This window comes from Xyrauchen texanus, chromosome 47, assembly GCF_025860055.1.
Source record: "Xyrauchen texanus isolate HMW12.3.18 chromosome 47, RBS_HiC_50CHRs, whole genome shotgun sequence".
In the NCBI taxonomy this organism is placed as follows: domain Eukaryota; kingdom Metazoa; phylum Chordata; class Actinopteri; order Cypriniformes; family Catostomidae; genus Xyrauchen; species Xyrauchen texanus.
Genome location: NC_068322.1, coordinates 2182853 through 2201530, shown reverse-complemented (window position 1 = coordinate 2201530; position 18678 = coordinate 2182853). Strand labels below are relative to the sequence as shown.

Genomic DNA, 18678 nt, shown 5'->3' with positions numbered 1-18678 from the left:
GGTTTCATCAACACGCAAAAGTTCTCTTGTCAATAGTAGCGTGGAAGTGTTGTTCATATGTGTAGTGTGCAGTATTTATGGTGAATGAGTGATGGTGCTGTCCTCCTCGCACCAGGTCGTGATGGCGTTCAGCGCCGTTCTGCTGGTTTTCGTGTTGTTTCCACGCATGTTCGGCAGCCGGGAGAGTCAGTCATTCGACCCACGGATCAGCAGGAGAGGTGCGGACACAGACTCACCCCCTACACGCCTTATCATGCGCCTCTTTAGGGGCTGCTCACTGCTCTGCACTGCTGTCTTCTTACTCTGTTTATTTGCTCTCTTTATATACTGGGGGTCTTTACTAGTGTTTATTTCATCTCTCTATATACTGGGGGTCTTTACTAGTGTTTATTTAATCTCTCTATATACTGGGGGTCTTTACTGGTGTTGATTTACTCTCTATATATACTGGGGGTCTTTACTGGTGTTTATTTAACTCTCTATATATACTGGGGTATTTACTGGTGTTGATTTACTCTCTATATACTGGGGGTCTTTACTGGTGTTTATTTAACTCTCTATATATACTGGGGGTCTTTACTGGTGTTTAGTTAACTCTATATATACTGGGGGTCTTTACTGGTGTTTATTTAACTCTCTATATATACTGGGGGTCTTTACTGGTGTTGATTTAACTCTATATATACTGGTGGTCTTTACTGGTGTTTATTTAACTCTATATATACTGGGGGTCTTTACTGGTGTTTATTTAACTCTATATATATACTGGGGGTCTTTACTGGTGTTTATTTAACTCTATATATACTGGGGGTCTTTACTGGTGTTTATTTAACTCTCTATATATACTGGGGGTCTTTACTGGTGTTTATTTACTCTCTATATATACTGGGGGTCTTTACTGGTGTTTATTTACTCTCTATATATACTGGGGGTCTTTACTGGTGTTGATTTACTCTCGATATATACTGGGGGTCTTTACTGGTGTTTATTTAACTCTCTATATATACTGGGGGTCTTTACTGGTGTTTATTTACTCTCTATATATACTGGGGTCTTTACTGGTGTTTATTTACTCTCTATATACTGGGGGTCTTTACTGGTGTTTATTTACTCTCTGTATATACTGGGGGTCTTTACTGGTGTTTATTTACTCTCTCTATATACTGGGGTCTTTACTGGTGTTGATTTAATCTATATATATACTGGGGGTCTTTACTGGTGTTGATTTAATCTCTATATATACTGGGGGTCTTTACTGGTGTTGATTTACTCTCTATATATACTGGGGGTCTTTAATTGTGTTTATTTACTCTCTATATATACTGGGGGTCTTTACTGGTGTCTATTTACTCTACATATACTGGGGGTCTTTACTGGTGTTTGTTTACTCTCTATATATACTGGGGGTCTTTACTGGTGTTTATTTACTCTATATATACTGGGGGTCTTTACTGGTGTTTATTTACTCTCTATATATACTGGGGGTCTTTACTCGTGTTGATTTACTCTCGATATATACTGGGGGTCTTTACTGGTGTTTATTTAACTCTCTATATATACTGGGGGTCTTTACTGGTGTTGATTTACTCTCTATATATACTGGGGGTCTTTACTGGTGTTTATTTACTCTCTCTATATACTGGGGGTCTTTACTGGTGTTTATTTACTCTCTGTATATACTGGGGGTCTTTACTGGTGTTTATTTACTCTCTCTATATACTGGGGGTCTTTACTGGTGTTGATTTAATCTATATATATACTGGGGGTCTTTACTGGTGTTGATTTAATCTCTATATATACTGGGGGTCTTTACTGGTGTTGATTTACTCTCTCTATATACTGGGGGTCTTTAATTGTGTTTATTTACTCTCTATATATACTGGGGGTCTTTACTGGTGTCTATTTACTCTACATATACTGGGGGTCTTTACTGGTGTTTATTTACTCTCTATATATACTGGGGGTCTTTACAGTGCTTATTACTCAACATAACATAAATTAACAGATTATTTCAGTACATTTACAGCATTATGAGTGTCTGACTTGTGTTTTGCAGGTCCTGGTCCGGGTCTTGGTCCCGGTAGTATGAAGAGTCAGCAGCAGGCCCACGCGAACGGTGCACCACCCAAAGCGCAGAATGTGGATAACATGCATCAGATGAAGAAACTGATGGAGCAAGAGTTGAAGAGTGATAAATTCAAATCCAACAGCAACAAGGGCTACATCTTCACGCTCATGCCCATCTATGCCATCGGTGTCGGTCTCTTCGCTGCTTATAGGTTTATGAAGGTACTGACATATGTCCTAACACGCAATTGTACTTGAGTTGTACTCATGTTTCACTCCAAAATTAAAAGGGGGGTATATCTGGCTTAAAGAAAATTAAGTCTATTTTGAAAACCATAATTATTTTTGTGCATTGTAGAAACCCCTTTGTGTGTTCACAGATAAAGTCTACGAGTGACTCTGAAACTCAGAGAACCAAAACGGCTCAAGGAGTGAAAAAATCAGAGGAGACAGGTGTGTGTGTATGCGTGTTATTTTAAAGGCGCCATTGCTCCATTCATTTGAACTGATTTTATTTTATTTTTTTCATTTTTCATAGAGAATCAGCTGAATGAGTTGGAGCAAAGGTTAGCACAGACCGAGAAGATGCTCAACTCTATACTGACCCAACTGGACCCGCTCACAAACTGGTGAGACTCTTTTATCAACTGGGATGTGCAAATGTACATATTTTAAAGTTGGCGGGTCTATATAGTAGTTGGTAAACACACACTTGTACCATGAATTCTTTGCTATGCAAATAAAACACAGCATGGGGTTTGTGTGATTCAAATGGAAACTTTCTTGCATCCTCTAGCACACCAGCATTGTGGTTCAGGCTTGTGGGTTTGTTTTTGTGTTGAGCATATTTTTTATCTCATGTGATGTCCTCATTGTGCTCTAGTGTGAAGTCTGTTGCCATGGAGCAGAAGAACGAGATCATGTCGCAGCTGCAATGCATCCGGCATCTAATGAAGAAGAGAGGCATGGAGTGTCCAAACATCAGGATAGAGGGTAACACACATCTGCTCCCGTAAACACTCGCATCATTAACACACTCACACCTCCCAGTACATCACCTGTGTGTTCTTCTAACACCTGAGAACACAGTGCTTTTGAAAAAAAAAGAAAAAAAAAGCTACTGACCTGGGAATGGTGGCACCAGATGTTCGGATCTTCACACTAGGGGGTTAGTAATTAGTAGGTTTGTAACTAACTCGATACTTAATTTGGTTGTATCATTTGTTTTTAACGCAATGCTTGGTTAGCAGGTCATAGGTGTAAAAAATATGTGAAATGCATAAAATAACATGTAGTTGCGTTGCAAATCCAGCTTCCATTTAGACAGACAAAATAACATTTAATTTTGAACAACAAATTACATTTTTGTTACTCTCAATGTTTTGAACATTTTTGCATTACATAATTTGTACATTTCCAAATTGTATATACTGTGTATATGTATGTATATATTTATACATACTGTATATACATGTGTATACATATATGTACATTCACAGCAATTAGCACCAAGACGTTAGCAGCAGATAATTTATGTCCTGTAAGTTGCGAGGTGGGTCCTCCATGGATAAGACTTGGTCGAGCACATCCCATAGATGCTCAGTTGGATTGAGATCTGGGGAATTTGCTGAAATCCTGCTGAAAGAGGCAACTGCCATCAGGGAATACCGTTGCCATGGAGGGGTGTACGTGATCTGCAACAATATTTAGGTAGGTGATACCTGTCAAAGTAACATCCACATGAATGCCAGGACCCAAGATTTCCCAGCAGAACATTGCCCAGGACATCACAGTGCCTCTGCTAGCCTACCATCTTCCCATAGTGCATCTTGCTGCCATCTCTTCCCCAGGTAAACAAAGCACATGCACCGTCCGTCCACATGATCTAAAAGAGGCCACCTTCTTCCATTGCTCCATGGTCCAGTTCTTATGCTCAAGTGCCTATTGTAGGTGCTTTCGGCTGTGGATGGGTCATCATTGGCACTCTGACCGGTCTGCGGCTACGCAGCCCCATATGCAGCAAGCTGCGATGCATTGTGTGATCTGACACCTTTCTATCATGGCCAGCATTAAGTCTTTCAGCAATGTGTGCTACAGTATCTCTTTTGTGGGATCGGACCAGACGGGCTAGCCTTCGCTCCCCATGCGGATCAATGAGCCTTGAGCCATGACCCTGTCGCCAGTTCACCGGTTGTCCATCCTTGCACCAGTTTTGGTAGGTACTAACCACTGAATACCAGGAACACCCAACAAGACCTGCCATTTTGGAGATGCTCTGACCCAGTTGTCTAGCCACCACAATTTGGCCCTTGTCAAAGTCGCTCCTTACGCTTTTTCCTGCTAAAATTGGCAATTTCAAGCATTGTATATCCTTCATTCCTCAAAACAATGATTGACTGATGAGTTTCTAGAGAAAGCCTAATATTGACCTTAAGACATGCCAGTCTATAACATACTGTGGTAACTCAAAAACAAACACAAAGACAATGTTAAGCTTCATTTAACGAACTAGAAAGCTTTCAATTGTGTTTGATATAATAGCAAGTGATTTTCTAGTCCCAAATTAGCAATTTAGCATGGTTACTCAAGGATAAGGTGTAGGACTGATGGCTGCTGTTAGATTTGATCAAAAATGACTTTTTTTCAAATAGTGATGGTGCTGTTTTTTACATCAGTAATGTCCTGACTGTACTTTGTGATCAGCTGAATGCCACTTTGGTGAATTAAATGGTAAATGGTCTGCACTTATATAGTGCTTTTTTAACCTTAGAGGTAACCAAAGCGCTTTACACTGTGACTCATTCAACCATTCACACACCAACGGCGGCAGAGCTGCCATGCAAGGTTCTAGTCTGCCATTGGGAGCAACTTGGGGTTCAGTGTCTTGCCCAAGGACACTTCGGCATGTGGAATTCTGTGGGACGGGACTCGAACCACCAACTCTGCGATTGGCAGCCGACCCGCTCTACCACCTGAGCCACAGCCACTGAATTAAAGTACCAATTATCTTCCGAAACAGCAAAATCTGTACATTATTCCAAACTTTTGGCCTAGCCAGTGTATATACATACATATCTATGTATATAATAATAATGAACATTTTCACTGAGTACATAGGACAATGAGAATATATTAATTAGTCATAAAATATAATAAACAATCATCACTTTTGTCTGGCAAGTTTGTCATGCAAATCATGAGGTCAGTGAACAAAAAGTGTGTCATGTGTCAATGCCATTTTTATGATGCATCCATAAATATTCTGTTTATACTTGGCTTTACATGTTAACCAAGTTTAGTGGTGCAGTGTACTCCTTTTTCATTTGTAAGCTAAATTCGTACTTATTCACAGCTGGTGCAACTGACCCCGATCGGTAAAACATGTGGCAGATCTTTGAATGAAATGTGCCATAAGCAAATTATAGTGGGATAAACAAAGTAGCTCTGAATCCCCCAAAATCACGCATGTCACACTGCTGGTCAGGAGATGAGAGGACAATCCAATTCACTCAGGAGTGAAGATCGTGACTAAAACTGTCATATAATGCAGTTTATTTTATAATTGTTTTTAATGAGCTCCACTTATAAGATGTTATAAGTGGAGAATAGAGTCAGAATTGAGTTTTGTTGGACTGTTTTCAATCTCTCTAACCTTAAGAACGAAATTTTGACAAATTGAAATAAAGCGTTGACATATAAGTGGCGGTCATTGTTAACGTTTTGGTTCGAAACATCAGAAAATGTCAGAAATCCTGGTTAAAGTGTGTCAAGCTATACTATCTCAAACTATATGGAAAATGTGATACTTCATGATATATGAGTTGTGCAGAAACGTGTGATATGTGCATGTTGGCGCCTTGAGGTATGCATATGCATGTGTTGAGCTCTTGAATTGGTATTGTTGAGTTATATCCTCATTTGGTTGTGTCTTTTAGAGCCAGCATGTGAGCGCAATCTCGACAAACTTATCGAGTCTTTGGATGCTGTGGAAACGCTTCCAGAAACGCCGCTAATATCACAAACGGATACTGAAACGCGGTCACATGATCACAAACCTCTCCGGTCTGACTCTGAGGTAGAAGAGGCACAGGAGGACGGCGAGGAAGATGAGCATGAAGAGGAAGAGGTTGATAATGAGGGTGACTCTAGTATGCCTTCGCTCGAGGACACGGGTGGCATCAGTGAGGACGTCACCATGGCACAGAACGTTCCAGACGATCTGGCGAATGGCTTGCGAAGACGCAACAGGCCCGAGTAACTGTGACGAGAATCAGATGTAGTTTTTTTATACATATATGTATTTATTTAATACCTTGTGTGATGAAACGGTCAACACTATCCATTGGTTATGTGCATTAAATGTTTAGCATCTACATATGTGGTCGTATGTAGTTAAAAGTCATAATTGACTCGGTTTGACTTGGTTACAGCTTTCAGATTGAAATCTTGAAGCGCATTTTGAAGTTAAATCATGCATGCATGAACAGAAATTAGAAAATGTTAATGCACGTCTTTGCTGCCTGTGTCAGCTTTTCAAAAGCCTCTTATTTTATGAATAAATGTTGCATCTCTTTATTTTTTAGGTTGGATATGTTAGTTACAGATTGCCTGTTTTAAGATGCATATCTTTATAATTGGTTTTCCGATGTGATTTGAACTTGAATCGTAGTTTTTACAATCAGAGTTTACTTCGATATGAAATGTTTTGTTCCTAATCAGGGTTGATTCCTAAATCAAGACTTTCAGAAATACTGTATACGTAAGAGACGGCTACATTATTCACACACTATTTCCTTGTTCAAAGCTGTTTTCGTATGATGAGGTCATCATTTTTAAAACAATCCCATTGGTCTAGAAACATTTCGAGGATTCTTTTGCATGTCTTCTGAATCATGTGACGCTTTAGACCTTTATTTTGAATCTGCAGGTCACTGTATATTATTAGCATGTGATAATACACTGTGCACTTCCTGTGCTCATTATGTTTGCCTTGTATGTGATGCACCGTGTAAACCAATAGATGAATATTTATTATGAAGAACTTCAGAGCCTTAAATAAACTAAATATTAAATATGTGTTCTCCTGGCTTTTGGACTAACTCTATATTAGTCTTCAATAGATGTAAATGGTCTGCACTTATATAGCGCCTGTTTAAGGTTAGCAGTATTCAAAGCGCTTTACACTGCATCTCATTCACACACACGCATTCAAACACCAATGATAGAGGCGGAGCTGCCATGTAAGGTGCTAGCCTGCCATTGGGAGCAACTTGGGGTTCAGTGTCTTGCCCAAGGACAATCCGGCGTGTGGAGTAGTGGGCCGGGAATCGAACCACCAACCCTACGATTAATGACCGACCTGATCTACCACCTAGCAACAGCCGCCCGCAGTGTATGTGTGCCACGGGGAATGGTTTTAAACGTATAGTTCTGGTGTTGTGTTTCCCCCTCTGGATCTGTTTCCCCCAGCATAAAGGAAATCCATATAATTTAAGTGGTTTAATCCATGTCTTCTGAAGCAATACGACTGGTTTTGGGTGAGAAACAGACCAAAATGTAACTCCTTTATCACTGTAACCCTCATAGTACACGTACATCACCCAGATGTCTATTTGATGTGTGTGTTTACATCTGGAAGACGCATTCTTAAGGGAGTTTGCTCATCTGCAATACGTCTAAAAGACGATGTCATTGAAACGTTTATGATGTAGAATATAAATCTGATCTTTTTTAGATGTTTAGCACATGTACCACTCCGAGATGTCTGTTTTAGATATTTTCATCTGGAAAGCATCTAATTAACATCTGCTAAACGTCTTAAAATGATTTGAGCTACAAATCATAAACGTCTCACGTCTGCTGAATGTATTCTTGACATCCGAGACATGCTTATTGACGTACAGTATGTCTTATAGACATGTTGGCGATGAGGAAACAAACCTAAAGAATACATCTTCCAGATGTAAACACACATCATATAGACGTAGGTGATGTGCGTGTGTTATCTGGGTAGAATATGATGCTTTCCAGATGAACACTCTTAAAGGGACAGATCACCCAAAAATTAAATTTCGCTCATCATTTACTCACCCTCATGCCATCCCAGATGTGTGTGACTCTCTTTCTTCAGCTGAACACAAATACAGATTTTCAGAAGAATCTCTCAGCTATGTAGGTCCATACAATGCAAGTGAATGGTGACCAGAACTTTGAATCTGCAAAAATCACAAAGGCAGCACAAAAGTAATCCATAAGACTCCAGTGGTTTAATCCATGTCTTCAGAAGTGATATGGTAGGTGTCTATGAGAAACAGATCAATATTTAAGTCCTTTTTTTTACTAGAAATCTTCACCTTTGACCAGCCCTGACCAGTAGGTGGCGATATGCATTAACAATGCAATGCCAATGGATAAAAAACTAAAGAAGAAAAGGAATGTGCAAGTTAAAATGGACATTTAAAGGAAAAAAAGGACTTCAATATTGATCTGTTTCTCATCCACACCTATCATATCACTTCTGAAGGCATGGATTAAACCACTGGAGTCGTATGACCCCAGTTAATAATATTAATAGAGCATTTTTGTCACATAGAAATGCACAATTGACAATAAAGCATTGATTTTGAGTTGGGCAGCAAAAATGTGCAAAAGTGAATTAACTAATTTATCTAGGGCTATACCAACTCTGTTGCATATTAATATTATCCAAAACAATCAATTGCTTTCCTTTTGCCAAACTCTTAATTTTACTCCTAAAGAAATGAATTATAATTTTGAAACATATAAATTAAATCATGTTCACTCACATGAGATGAGGACTTTTATAAAAGCTGTTTTATTCTACATGGGGCAGGGGCGCCCTCATGGGGGCAGCCATTTTAGAATCACATGACCAGCTGAATACTACTTTTTTAAATCAGTAACCGTCTTTTTATTGGACACGTACACTCTTGGATTAAATTAATCATGGCTGATTGTGAACAGTGAATTTCTACATGAGCGTCTGTAACTGAAAACTGTTGATTTTGAACTATGCTGCATCCACACCACTAGGTGTCCCTGTAAGTCCGAGATGACACGTGCAAAAAGTTACTGAGCATAACTTTAATTCACATTTTTCGATTAAAGTTCATTAGAATTGATCATATTTGCAAAGGAGAAAAAGTCATAACTTCATCCTTAATTCATGAGTGTCCCGCTTTAAAGCTTTTGTTCAATTCTGCTTTGTATTTGTCTTTATGGCAATGCACCATCGTTCGTGCATAGTATCAATAGTTTAATATGGTATTAGTAAGTTCATGATAATCACAGTTTTTTAAAAACAAAAATAGCCATGGTTAGATTTGTAAAAAATAGAAATAAAACTAAAAAATATATGGAATTTGTAATGAAAAACAATATCCTAAACACGTAAAAACAACCGCCATAGAAGTGAATTTTATTGCCCTTATATACAATATATAATATTTTTGTAAGCTAATAATATTAACATTTATTATAAATATATACACTATTACTGGCACAATACAATAGTTACTACTACGGTTAATGTTTTAAACATTAACCGTCAGGCATTTCTATAAGGGTTTTGTCCTGTTTACATCGTCACTGTAGTTTAATATGACGGGCTGTTTAATCTGGTTTAACCTATCGCTTCAGTACAGTGCCTTAAAGTGTCTCATATCAGATGGGTTTATAACTGTTAAAAGGGTCGTAGGCGACTCGCACTGTGTTTACCTCGGGACAGCACGGCGCATGCGCAGTGCAGGTTCATAAGATTAACGAGAGCTTTCGTCTGTCTGGAGGATGCAGTTCCTGATGTGACCAGCAGATGGCGCCACAGTATAAAGCGACCATAATAAAATCATCGACCACATCTTTTACCATAGAAACACATTTTCGCCTTCACTTTTACAGTAGAGCTCAGTCCCTGAGCACACTGCCATATATAACCTATGAGTCTGACAACTCAAACATAAAAAATGTATTAAAAAAATGCCCCAGTACCCCTCTTAGACCCCGCCATGCCTATCAACATATTTACACTGAGGGAGTGACCCGAGCCATATCTAATGTCAGAGAATGCTAAGATGTGCTTAGATATCCAGGGAGAAATCTAGATTCATAGTAGCTTTATGAATTATGAATTGCAGAATGGCAAACCAGCAGTCTTCAAACTATTTTTATTGCACATTTGCAAATAGGATTAAGATGCTTGTATGTGAGAATGTCTTGAGACATGCTAAAATGTTTTTTCTCTTTATTTAGAGCTGTATGACTGCATGTGACACAGAGGCTATTTTTGCACTGGAGTGCTCGGCTTTATGGTAAATTGTGTTTGGTTTGTCAGAGTGACACAGTGTGAATGTATTTGGAGAATGTAAAAAGGGTAAAAACAGCGATGCTTAATGCACAATGCTGCTCTTAATAATGATTCATCAACGCACATTACTCACGATAAAATAAAAAAGTTTGTCTATATAATCTTTCATTGAAATGCAATAATTTGCTCCGCCTCTGAATTGCCTTTTCTTTTTGGATGACATCACTGAGCCCTTGCTTAAACTCCTCCCCTCCAATCGACTCTCATATAGAAACCACTTTTCCTCACTGAATGTTCTGTTTCACCGTAAATGTGTCACATTACGAAGCTAAAGTGGTTTGCGTTTGTTGTTTAATGCTGAATTTAAATGATCAGCCATTAAGAGGCTTGTCCTGTCATTTCACACTGATAACACTGTGAATTCAGTGACAGCAGTTCTTAAGTTTTGCTGTTTAAATCGGTCTGTTGATACTGAAATTGGAGGCACTGCCTCCAGTGGCCAGAGCTGGAAGTGTTCGCTCCAGTTTTTGGATGAAATGTCCACTGGGTGGCGCCAAAAGCCAGTTGTTTTTGTTTAAATGGTAAAAAATGATTTGCTGTGTCACACTGCAAGAATAAATCTACAAATCAGAAAAGACGCACTTTTGTTGTTTTTTTCATTACCCGGTTAGCGCTCTTGCTAACTGTGACGTTATTATACAGCGTACCTATGTGATGTGTTTTTTACATAGCCGAATTTCAAACATTACAAGTAAACACATGTGGAGCGGAGGGGGGCGGGGCCAGGTCGGAATATCGCCTGATGCCCTCATTAAATTAGGATTTATGTTGACAAGCCGGTTCCCGCCTCCTCCTTGCCCATACTTTAACTGTGTTACATTGGTGCCGAAACTCGGGAAGGAGGAGGGATGCCCGTCGCGGAGTCCTCGACACTGCCGTCCACCCTGGGGAGCACCGCTGCCATCTGCCGGGTGACGGAGTAGCCCGACCGCCCGGATGCGGGGGACCGGCCATCGTCCGCGGGGCAAGTGGGGACTGGATCCCCCGACCGCCTGGAGCGAGGGAGCCGCTGCCCTGCCGTCCCCAGAGACGCGGAGGGGTCTCTCTCTCCTCTCTCTCTCTCTCTCTTTAGCACCGTGTTGGCCTTTTCCCTCGCCTATTTTTTTTTTGTTGTTTTCTTCCCCTCCTGTCTCCTCCCAGGGCAAGATACAAGATACACCCCGCCCCAGGGATGGGGGGGTGTACGTCATGCCGGTGGCACCCCGGCCTGAGATAACGCCGGGAGGAGTGTGGAGCGGAGGGGGGCGGGTCGGAATATCGCGCGCCCGGTCCCCAATCAGCCTGATGAGGCGCGCGAGGGATAAAGGCGGCCGGTGACGATGGTTCGAGAGAGAGAGAATTACGGGCATGTCTGTCGTGTGTGTGTGTGTTTATGTCCTTGTTTTAAGTTTCTCATTAAATTATGATTTATGTTGACAAGCCGGTTCTCGCCTCCTCCTTGCCCATCCTTAAACTGTGTTACAACACACTACTAAGACAGACAGAAAACACAGAAACGTTCTTGAAAAGGAAAACTGTCGATGATGGTTATGTGGGATGGTGGTGTGACATGGGATAAAAGGTAGGGAAATACTGCCTGAACCTCAAACCCCAACACTAAACCTAAAAGTCAATAGAGTAAAAATGGGGTCGATGTCAGAGTACTGGAACATGTTGATTACCTGTGTGATAATTTATATTATTCATAATTGCAGAAGTATTTAAAAACAACAAAAGCCTATTCTGAAAAGTGCTATATGCTAATAAGAGGTACAGTACATTTTCGTAATAACTCCACTTCCTGTTGCTTGAACAAATTAGGCTTCTCTCTTTAGTAGAACATTAGCCTGCGCTTTTATTTTGAAGGAAACCGCTAGTTTAAACACCCCGCGGTGTGTGCATGCATGCAGGAGAGAGGGAAAGATCTAGGCTATTAATTGGTTTTAGGTGGCTAACTGAATATTTGAAATATTTTGGGGGATATATTTAATATTAAGAATAGATTTATTGAAAAGATGTTACTTTATATAGACTACCGTAGACTATGCTTGTTATGATTTCTGTCCTAAAAATTCTCCCACATGGGAAAACATTTCCTCGCTAATTTTGGCTTATTTTGGTTTAGACAAGTCCCTAACTGAGCTTGAGTTTCCAAATGAAGAACCTTGTTTCTCTTGTGAAGTCAGGAAACTGTACTGTTAATTTAAAAAGCACATTATTAATCGTTCTTTATTTGTTCTAACCAGCTGCCATTTGAAAAAAAGGAGGTTGCGGAACACGGAACGGAACCGGAACGGAAAAATACGGTTTCTGCTCAAAACGAATCAAAATGAATACAATTTTTTAGTCCATAATAAAATATTTCATTGTCAATTCATATATAGGTGTGGAGAAAAATATAGTTTTTTCAATTAATTGCAATCTTCATTTGATGTAATCACTCACATTTGCAACCAAATTTCACGCTATGCGACTAAAGTGAATATATTTGGCAACTGGCTGGTAAATGTTTCACTTTTCACATTTCACTCACCAGTAATTGTGTAGTTTAGTAGTGAAGTGTTCAGCAGCGAGATCCTTTCACAGTGCGTTGAGAGTAAAAGCTGTTCCGTGTAATGTGTCCAAAGACAAGATCCACGCAACCCATTTATCATGGAATACTGTCTCTTTAAATACCCATTCTGTTCTTTACAGTCAGCTGTTGATCAATAACAACTACAAAAAACATTTAACTCTAATCATGCATCGCACAGATGAGGTAAAGCCAATCAAGTCCTCTCTAGTTAACATGCGCTCATTTAAAGGCAGAAATGCAGTTGTTTTTTTAAAGTGACAGTACCAGTTTTAGCACGTGTTCAACAAATCAATGTACTATAAATACTAGTAAATAGTACAGTTATACAATTTAACAGTACATATGTAACAAAAACAATATATGAAATAATATATCTTATTTATTTATTAAATACATTTATTTGTTCATTTTTAAAAAGCCAAAATGTGAGTATTAAAAAATAAATATTAATAATTTATTTATACATAATAAATACAGTAATACATATTTTTTAATAATTAATCAAATACAATTGTATTATTATTATTATTATTATTATTATTATTATTATTATTATTATTAGTACTTAATGAAATACATTTTACTCCATTCATTCATTTAAATAAATACATCTGTAGTCAAAATAAATGTTTAAATCTGAAGCTGTGAGTTGTGTAAAATGTGACCTGTTGAGAAACAGACGTAACAACAATCAAATGACATCATATTTAAATTTCACTGAAGAGAAAGGGCGTGTCTTAGAGAGAGAGAGAGAGAGAGAGAGAGAGAGAGAGAGAGAGGGAGCTTGTTGCTCTCTCGAGCTGCAGGTGATGATGATAATGATGGATCGATGATGCCGCGTTTCTCTCCACCTGTCCGCGCGCAGAGTCGCGCGTCGGAGACGGATCTCTCCACGCCTCGGAAATAAACTGAAGGTTCAATGAGCCTCTTGTGGAACTCTTGGAGACCTCCAGCAGCATCGCCAGGGCACACTCGAGTAACATTACTCCCCACGCGTCATGTCTCACCCTGAGCGATGGGCAAGTTCGACGAGCACGAGAGGATAATCCTCAACGTCGGGGGCACGAGGCACGAAACCTACCGGACCACATTGAAGACACTGCCGGGCACGCGTCTTGCCCTGCTCGCCTCGGAGTCGCCGGACCTCGAGTCGGTTCTGGAGCAGCTGCAACAAGTGCCGGGCTTCATCGAGTACAACGCGCGCAACAACGAGTACTTCTTCGACCGGCACCCGGGCGTCTTCGCCTACGTGCTCAACTACTATCGCACCGGGAAGCTGCACTGCCCGGCGGACGTGTGCGGCCCGCTGTTCGAGGAGGAGCTGTCCTTCTGGGGCATCGATGAGACGGACGTGGAGCCGTGCTGCTGGATGACCTACCGACAGCACCGGGATGCCGAGGAGGCGCTGGACGTGTTCGAGATGAACGTGGACTACGACGAGGAGGACGAGATCGGGAAGCGGCTGGGCATCGAGGACGTGGTGTCCGCCGACGGCACCGTCAACAGGTGGAGAAAGTGGCAGCCGGTGATCTGGAACCTGTTCGAGGACCCGTACTCATCCAGAGCAGCGCGGGTAAGAGCGCAGCACGCGGAGTGGCCAAACGGTTACGCGCGCCTCCTTGACGCGTTTGCGCGGACTTTCCAGTGCTTAAATAACATAACAAGAACACCAAAACTCGTGCATGCGTAAAGACGAGTCCGTTTTGTGTTTAAGTGTTTGTGCATGGTTGTGCATATATCTAAACGCGCGCGTAATGGTCGGATATGTTTTGGAGACGGGTCAGGATAGACCATTTACAGACCGTCTAAAACCGTCTAACGGTCTTAATTCAGTTTGTCGTAATAGATAATGTGAGAAAATGATCTAAACGTGCGTAATATTGGAAAGTGGTGCTATAGATTTATGATCAGGATAGAGACTAGAGCGTGTTAATATCGTCTCCAGTACATTGGACGTCTCCAATTAAGACTCCCACACTTCTGTCACACCAACTCAAAAACATTATGGAAGTTTGTTTACTAGTTGGAAAGTGTCCTCAGTAAATGATCGGTTGGTAAAATCAGTGAAATAGAAAAATATGAATTATTTCAGTTGCATTGTGGTGAGATTTATATTTCTCCATTTGGCAGATGCATCGATCCAAACATGACTTAATGCATTCAAGCTATACATTTTTCCAGGGGCGTAAATTCCAAAAAATGTCATGTGCATTGTGTAACCTTCCAGAGACAGAAAAAAAGTCAAAGTCTCATTTTTTAATATGATTAATGTTTGAAACACTTCTGCACCAAATCAAAGTCATGTGGTGTAACCAACATGCCCCCAAGACATTCAGCTCTTGTCTAAACCTCATCTAGTTGCACTTATTTCCCCCACTTCTCTTAATTAAAAATAAAATGTGTGTGATGATATTTCAGGGTGCTGGATGAGACTGTGTCTGTAGTAACTGAAAGTGACCCTCATTTCAGTATTTAACGTGGAGCCGATGATGATTTGGGTACATTTGTAGGCTATAAGGGCTGACCCAGTGAGTTATTTCAAGGGTGTTTGTGTCAGTGTGCAGACAGTGGAAACGGTCCAGAGTTGGATAAGAACCTGATTAATCTTCACCTACAGAGATGGACCGGACGAGGAGACGAGTTGCTCGTCAGGACCGTTTATCTAATCGATTATTAATGGTTGCTCTAGGCATCTAATCGCAGGCTTTGTCTGCTTTCTCCATATTTATCGAGGAGAAACTGTGAGTGTGACCTTGAGGACAAGCATACAAATGCTCATGCATTGCTGAGCTGAATTGTAATTGTGTGTGTGTTTGCGTGTGTTTTGATGCCGGGTGTGCTGTTGCTTCTTAAGAGGTTAACACTGGCACGAGTCTGAAGAGGCAGCGCTGAGACCGTTTCCATGGTGACCATATCGCTCATCTGCCACCCGTGTTCATTCAGAGCATCAGTTGATTTCAGGAATTCACTCAAGCAAAAACTTGCCCCCAGACCCCCCTGTGTGTGCCATGTGGATCTGATCATTTCCTCTGGCACTGTTTAAAATGAATGTGTGTGTGTGTGTGACTTGTTTGAGTTTGTGAGTGGATGATTCATGCACTAGGAGCACCAATACTGTTATACAGAATGTATTTATGTGGGCACAGATGAGCCAGTTGGTGATGTTGGCAGGCGATGTCTTTCAGCTTCAACTGTCAGTCAGTTAGATCATGCATGGGCACTGATTATCTCGCTGGGTTGAGTGTGTGTTCAGTCAGTAGGAGTTTTCATGAATTGTTAGTATCTGTGTTGTACGATACATTAACATTCGTGAGCAGAAGGGTCACAAAGCAATAAGCCACAAGTGGCTACGTGTTACAGTGGTTTTATCACCATTAAAGGAGTTCACACAAAAATGAAAATTCTCTCACAATGCAAGTGAATGGTGGACAAAACTTTGAAGCTCCAAAAAGCACATAAAGGCAGCATAAAAGTAATCCATACGACTCCAGGGGTTAAATCCATGTCTTTAGAAGCAATATGATTGGTGTGTCAGATCAATATTTAAGTCCTTTTTACTATAAATCTCCAATTTCACTTTCACATTCTTGTGTTTGTAGCGATTCGCATTGTTCGTGCATATGCCACCAACTGGACAGTGAGGATATTTTACAGTAAAAAAGGACTTAAATGTTGATCTGTTTCTTAACCCCACCTATCATATCACTTCTGAAGACATGGAATAAACCACTGGAGTCGTATGGATTAGTTGTATGCTGCCTTTATGTGCTTTTTGGAGCTTAAAAGTTTTGGTCACCATTCACTTGCATTGTTTGTACCTACATAGCTGAGATATTCCTTTCAAAATCTTTTTTTGTGTTCAGCTGCAGAAAGAAAGTCATACACATATGGGATGGCATGAGGGTGAGTAAATGATGACACGATTTTCATTTGTGAGTGAACTGTCCCTTTAAGCAGTGTTCTTGCACAATAACACACCCGTAACCATGGTAAAATCACAGCAATGAGTGGCTTTTTAATTTTATAAAATAGCAGTAATAGTAATATACAACATTAAAGTTTAATATAATGTTCACTGTAATAATAATAACAACAACAACAAAAATAGACAATTCAGTAGTGTAACTTTAGACTAGGTGATGTCAGCCAAAAATAAAGTTGAAAGCATGCACATAAGCACAACACATGTTTTAGTTTAACTTTAACATCTTTATTAATGTGTACCATTTCTTGGCGCAGTGTGACATTTAGTGCGAGACTGTATTTGCAGCTCTGTCAGAGAGAGAGAGAGAGAGAGAGAGAGAGAGAGAGAGAGAGGGGAGCTTGTTGAGAGAGAGAGAGAGAGAGAGAGTGTGTGTGTGTGTGTGTGTGTGTGTTTGCTCGCTCGCTCGGTTGTGTTCATTCCATCTGGTTCAGGAATTGAACAGAACGCAGGGTGTCATGTTAAACCAGGAATAATTCGAGACAGAAGGTGTCCTGTCCAGAGTTGGGGATGCTGCATTGAAACGGTGCATTATATGAGGGGCAAGTTACCCATAATTAGAAGGAGATGCACTTTGACAAATGTAGTTACTCAGTACCTTTCAAAAAGTTGCTTACAACATTGAAGCTATTTGGGCAAGAATAAAGCTGCGTTCACACTGCCAGCGACATGCAGCGTCAAAACGACCTCATCTCATGCATTTTAAACGAGAGCTGGCAACATCCAGCAACACGAGTGACGGCGACCGTCGGAGACCGGATGTGGGCGTGTCCAGCGACGCAACAAAGTTGAGAAACGTTTGACTTGATGCAAATGAAGAGCGACTGTCTGGAGCCAATACGAGAGAAGATGGGAGAGCTCACGTGATCCTAATATTTTAATAATAATATTAATTATAAAGAAACAGTGCTGTTTAGACTCTAATACACACCACTAGTGACCTAACTGCTCGCCACTGGCGACATGTAGCAACAAAGTAGCTGGCAGTGTGAACGCAGCTTCAGGCAATCTCACACAAACACACACACTAGTTGTTATTATTATTATTAGTGTGCTCATTTTGTCGGTGTGAAATGCAGGACTGTCTTGTGCTGTGATGATGTGTTTCCTGCTGTCTCAACACGCTGCTTTCAACTCCTCCATTGAGCCGAACCACAGCTTCAAACGAGTAACACCAGCTTAATGAAGCCATTCAGACCACCGGCCCAATTACACACACACACACACACACACAACGTAACTCTCATTAAATGGCCAATCGAACTTTATTTTTGGTGTTTTATGGCGTGTATCACCATGCTTAAACCCTGACAGTCATGCCAGGGTCTGTAAAAACACTGATAATGTGGACACATGATGGACTTTCATTGGTGTTTTTCTGTCAGACTGACAGAAGTGTTCTGATATGCTTTCATTTCTATTTTAAGTATCCAAACTTTTCCCGGCGCTTTTATCTTTAAATATCTGCTCGCCCGCGGGTTTGTGTTCTCATTGTCAGTTGTCAACTGTTCTTGCGCGTCCTCGTACATTAACACTACAAAAAGGGAGTAAAAATAGAGCATTAGATCTCTCTTTTTTTCTTGGTTGTTGCGCTCATCCTCATAGGAGGCTATAAAGGGGTCAGTCTTGTACCTTTCCTGCAGTAACAGGTACAAGAAAGACTTTGAGAAGCAGAGAGAGGGAGTACTTTTC

General features: G+C 40.5%; 2 protein-coding genes across 3 annotated transcripts in view; both read left to right on the top strand.

Annotated features, from left to right (window-relative positions):
• Positions 1 to 7112, top strand: LOC127639160 (uncharacterized). Its single transcript, XM_052121038.1, has 6 exons — positions 1 to 218; positions 2057 to 2289; positions 2448 to 2520; positions 2606 to 2696; positions 2951 to 3060; positions 6003 to 7112. The coding sequence occupies exons 1-6, from the start codon at positions 92 to 94 to the stop codon at positions 6323 to 6325; spliced, it is 957 nt and encodes a 318-aa protein (XP_051976998.1). The 5' UTR covers positions 1 to 91; the 3' UTR covers positions 6326 to 7112.
• A 6687-nt stretch (positions 7113 to 13799) lies between these two features.
• Positions 13800 to 18678, top strand: part of LOC127639118 (potassium voltage-gated channel subfamily C member 2-like) — a 66837-nt gene continuing 61958 nt past the window's right edge. For both annotated transcript variants that reach the window (XM_052120977.1, XM_052120978.1), the window contains exon 1: positions 13800 to 14577. In XM_052120977.1, coding sequence (XP_051976937.1) covers positions 14020 to 14577 — 558 coding nt within the window. In that variant the 5' untranslated portion in view covers positions 13800 to 14019. The remainder of the gene's footprint in view (positions 14578 to 18678) is intronic.

What these genes read in the sequence shown, in the direction of transcription:
- LOC127639160 (XM_052121038.1), top strand. Translation starts at nt 92, where the DNA reads ATGGTGCTGTCCTCCTCGCACCAGGTCGTGATGGCGTTCAGCGCCGTT. An exon ending in CCCACGGATCAGCAGGAGAG is followed by an intron (nt 219 to 2,056) that starts GTGCGGACACAG and finishes TGTGTTTTGCAG; the next exon opens with GTCCTGGTCCGGGTCTTGGT. An exon ending in CTGCTTATAGGTTTATGAAG is followed by an intron (nt 2,290 to 2,447) that starts GTACTGACATAT and finishes GTGTGTTCACAG; the next exon opens with ATAAAGTCTACGAGTGACTC.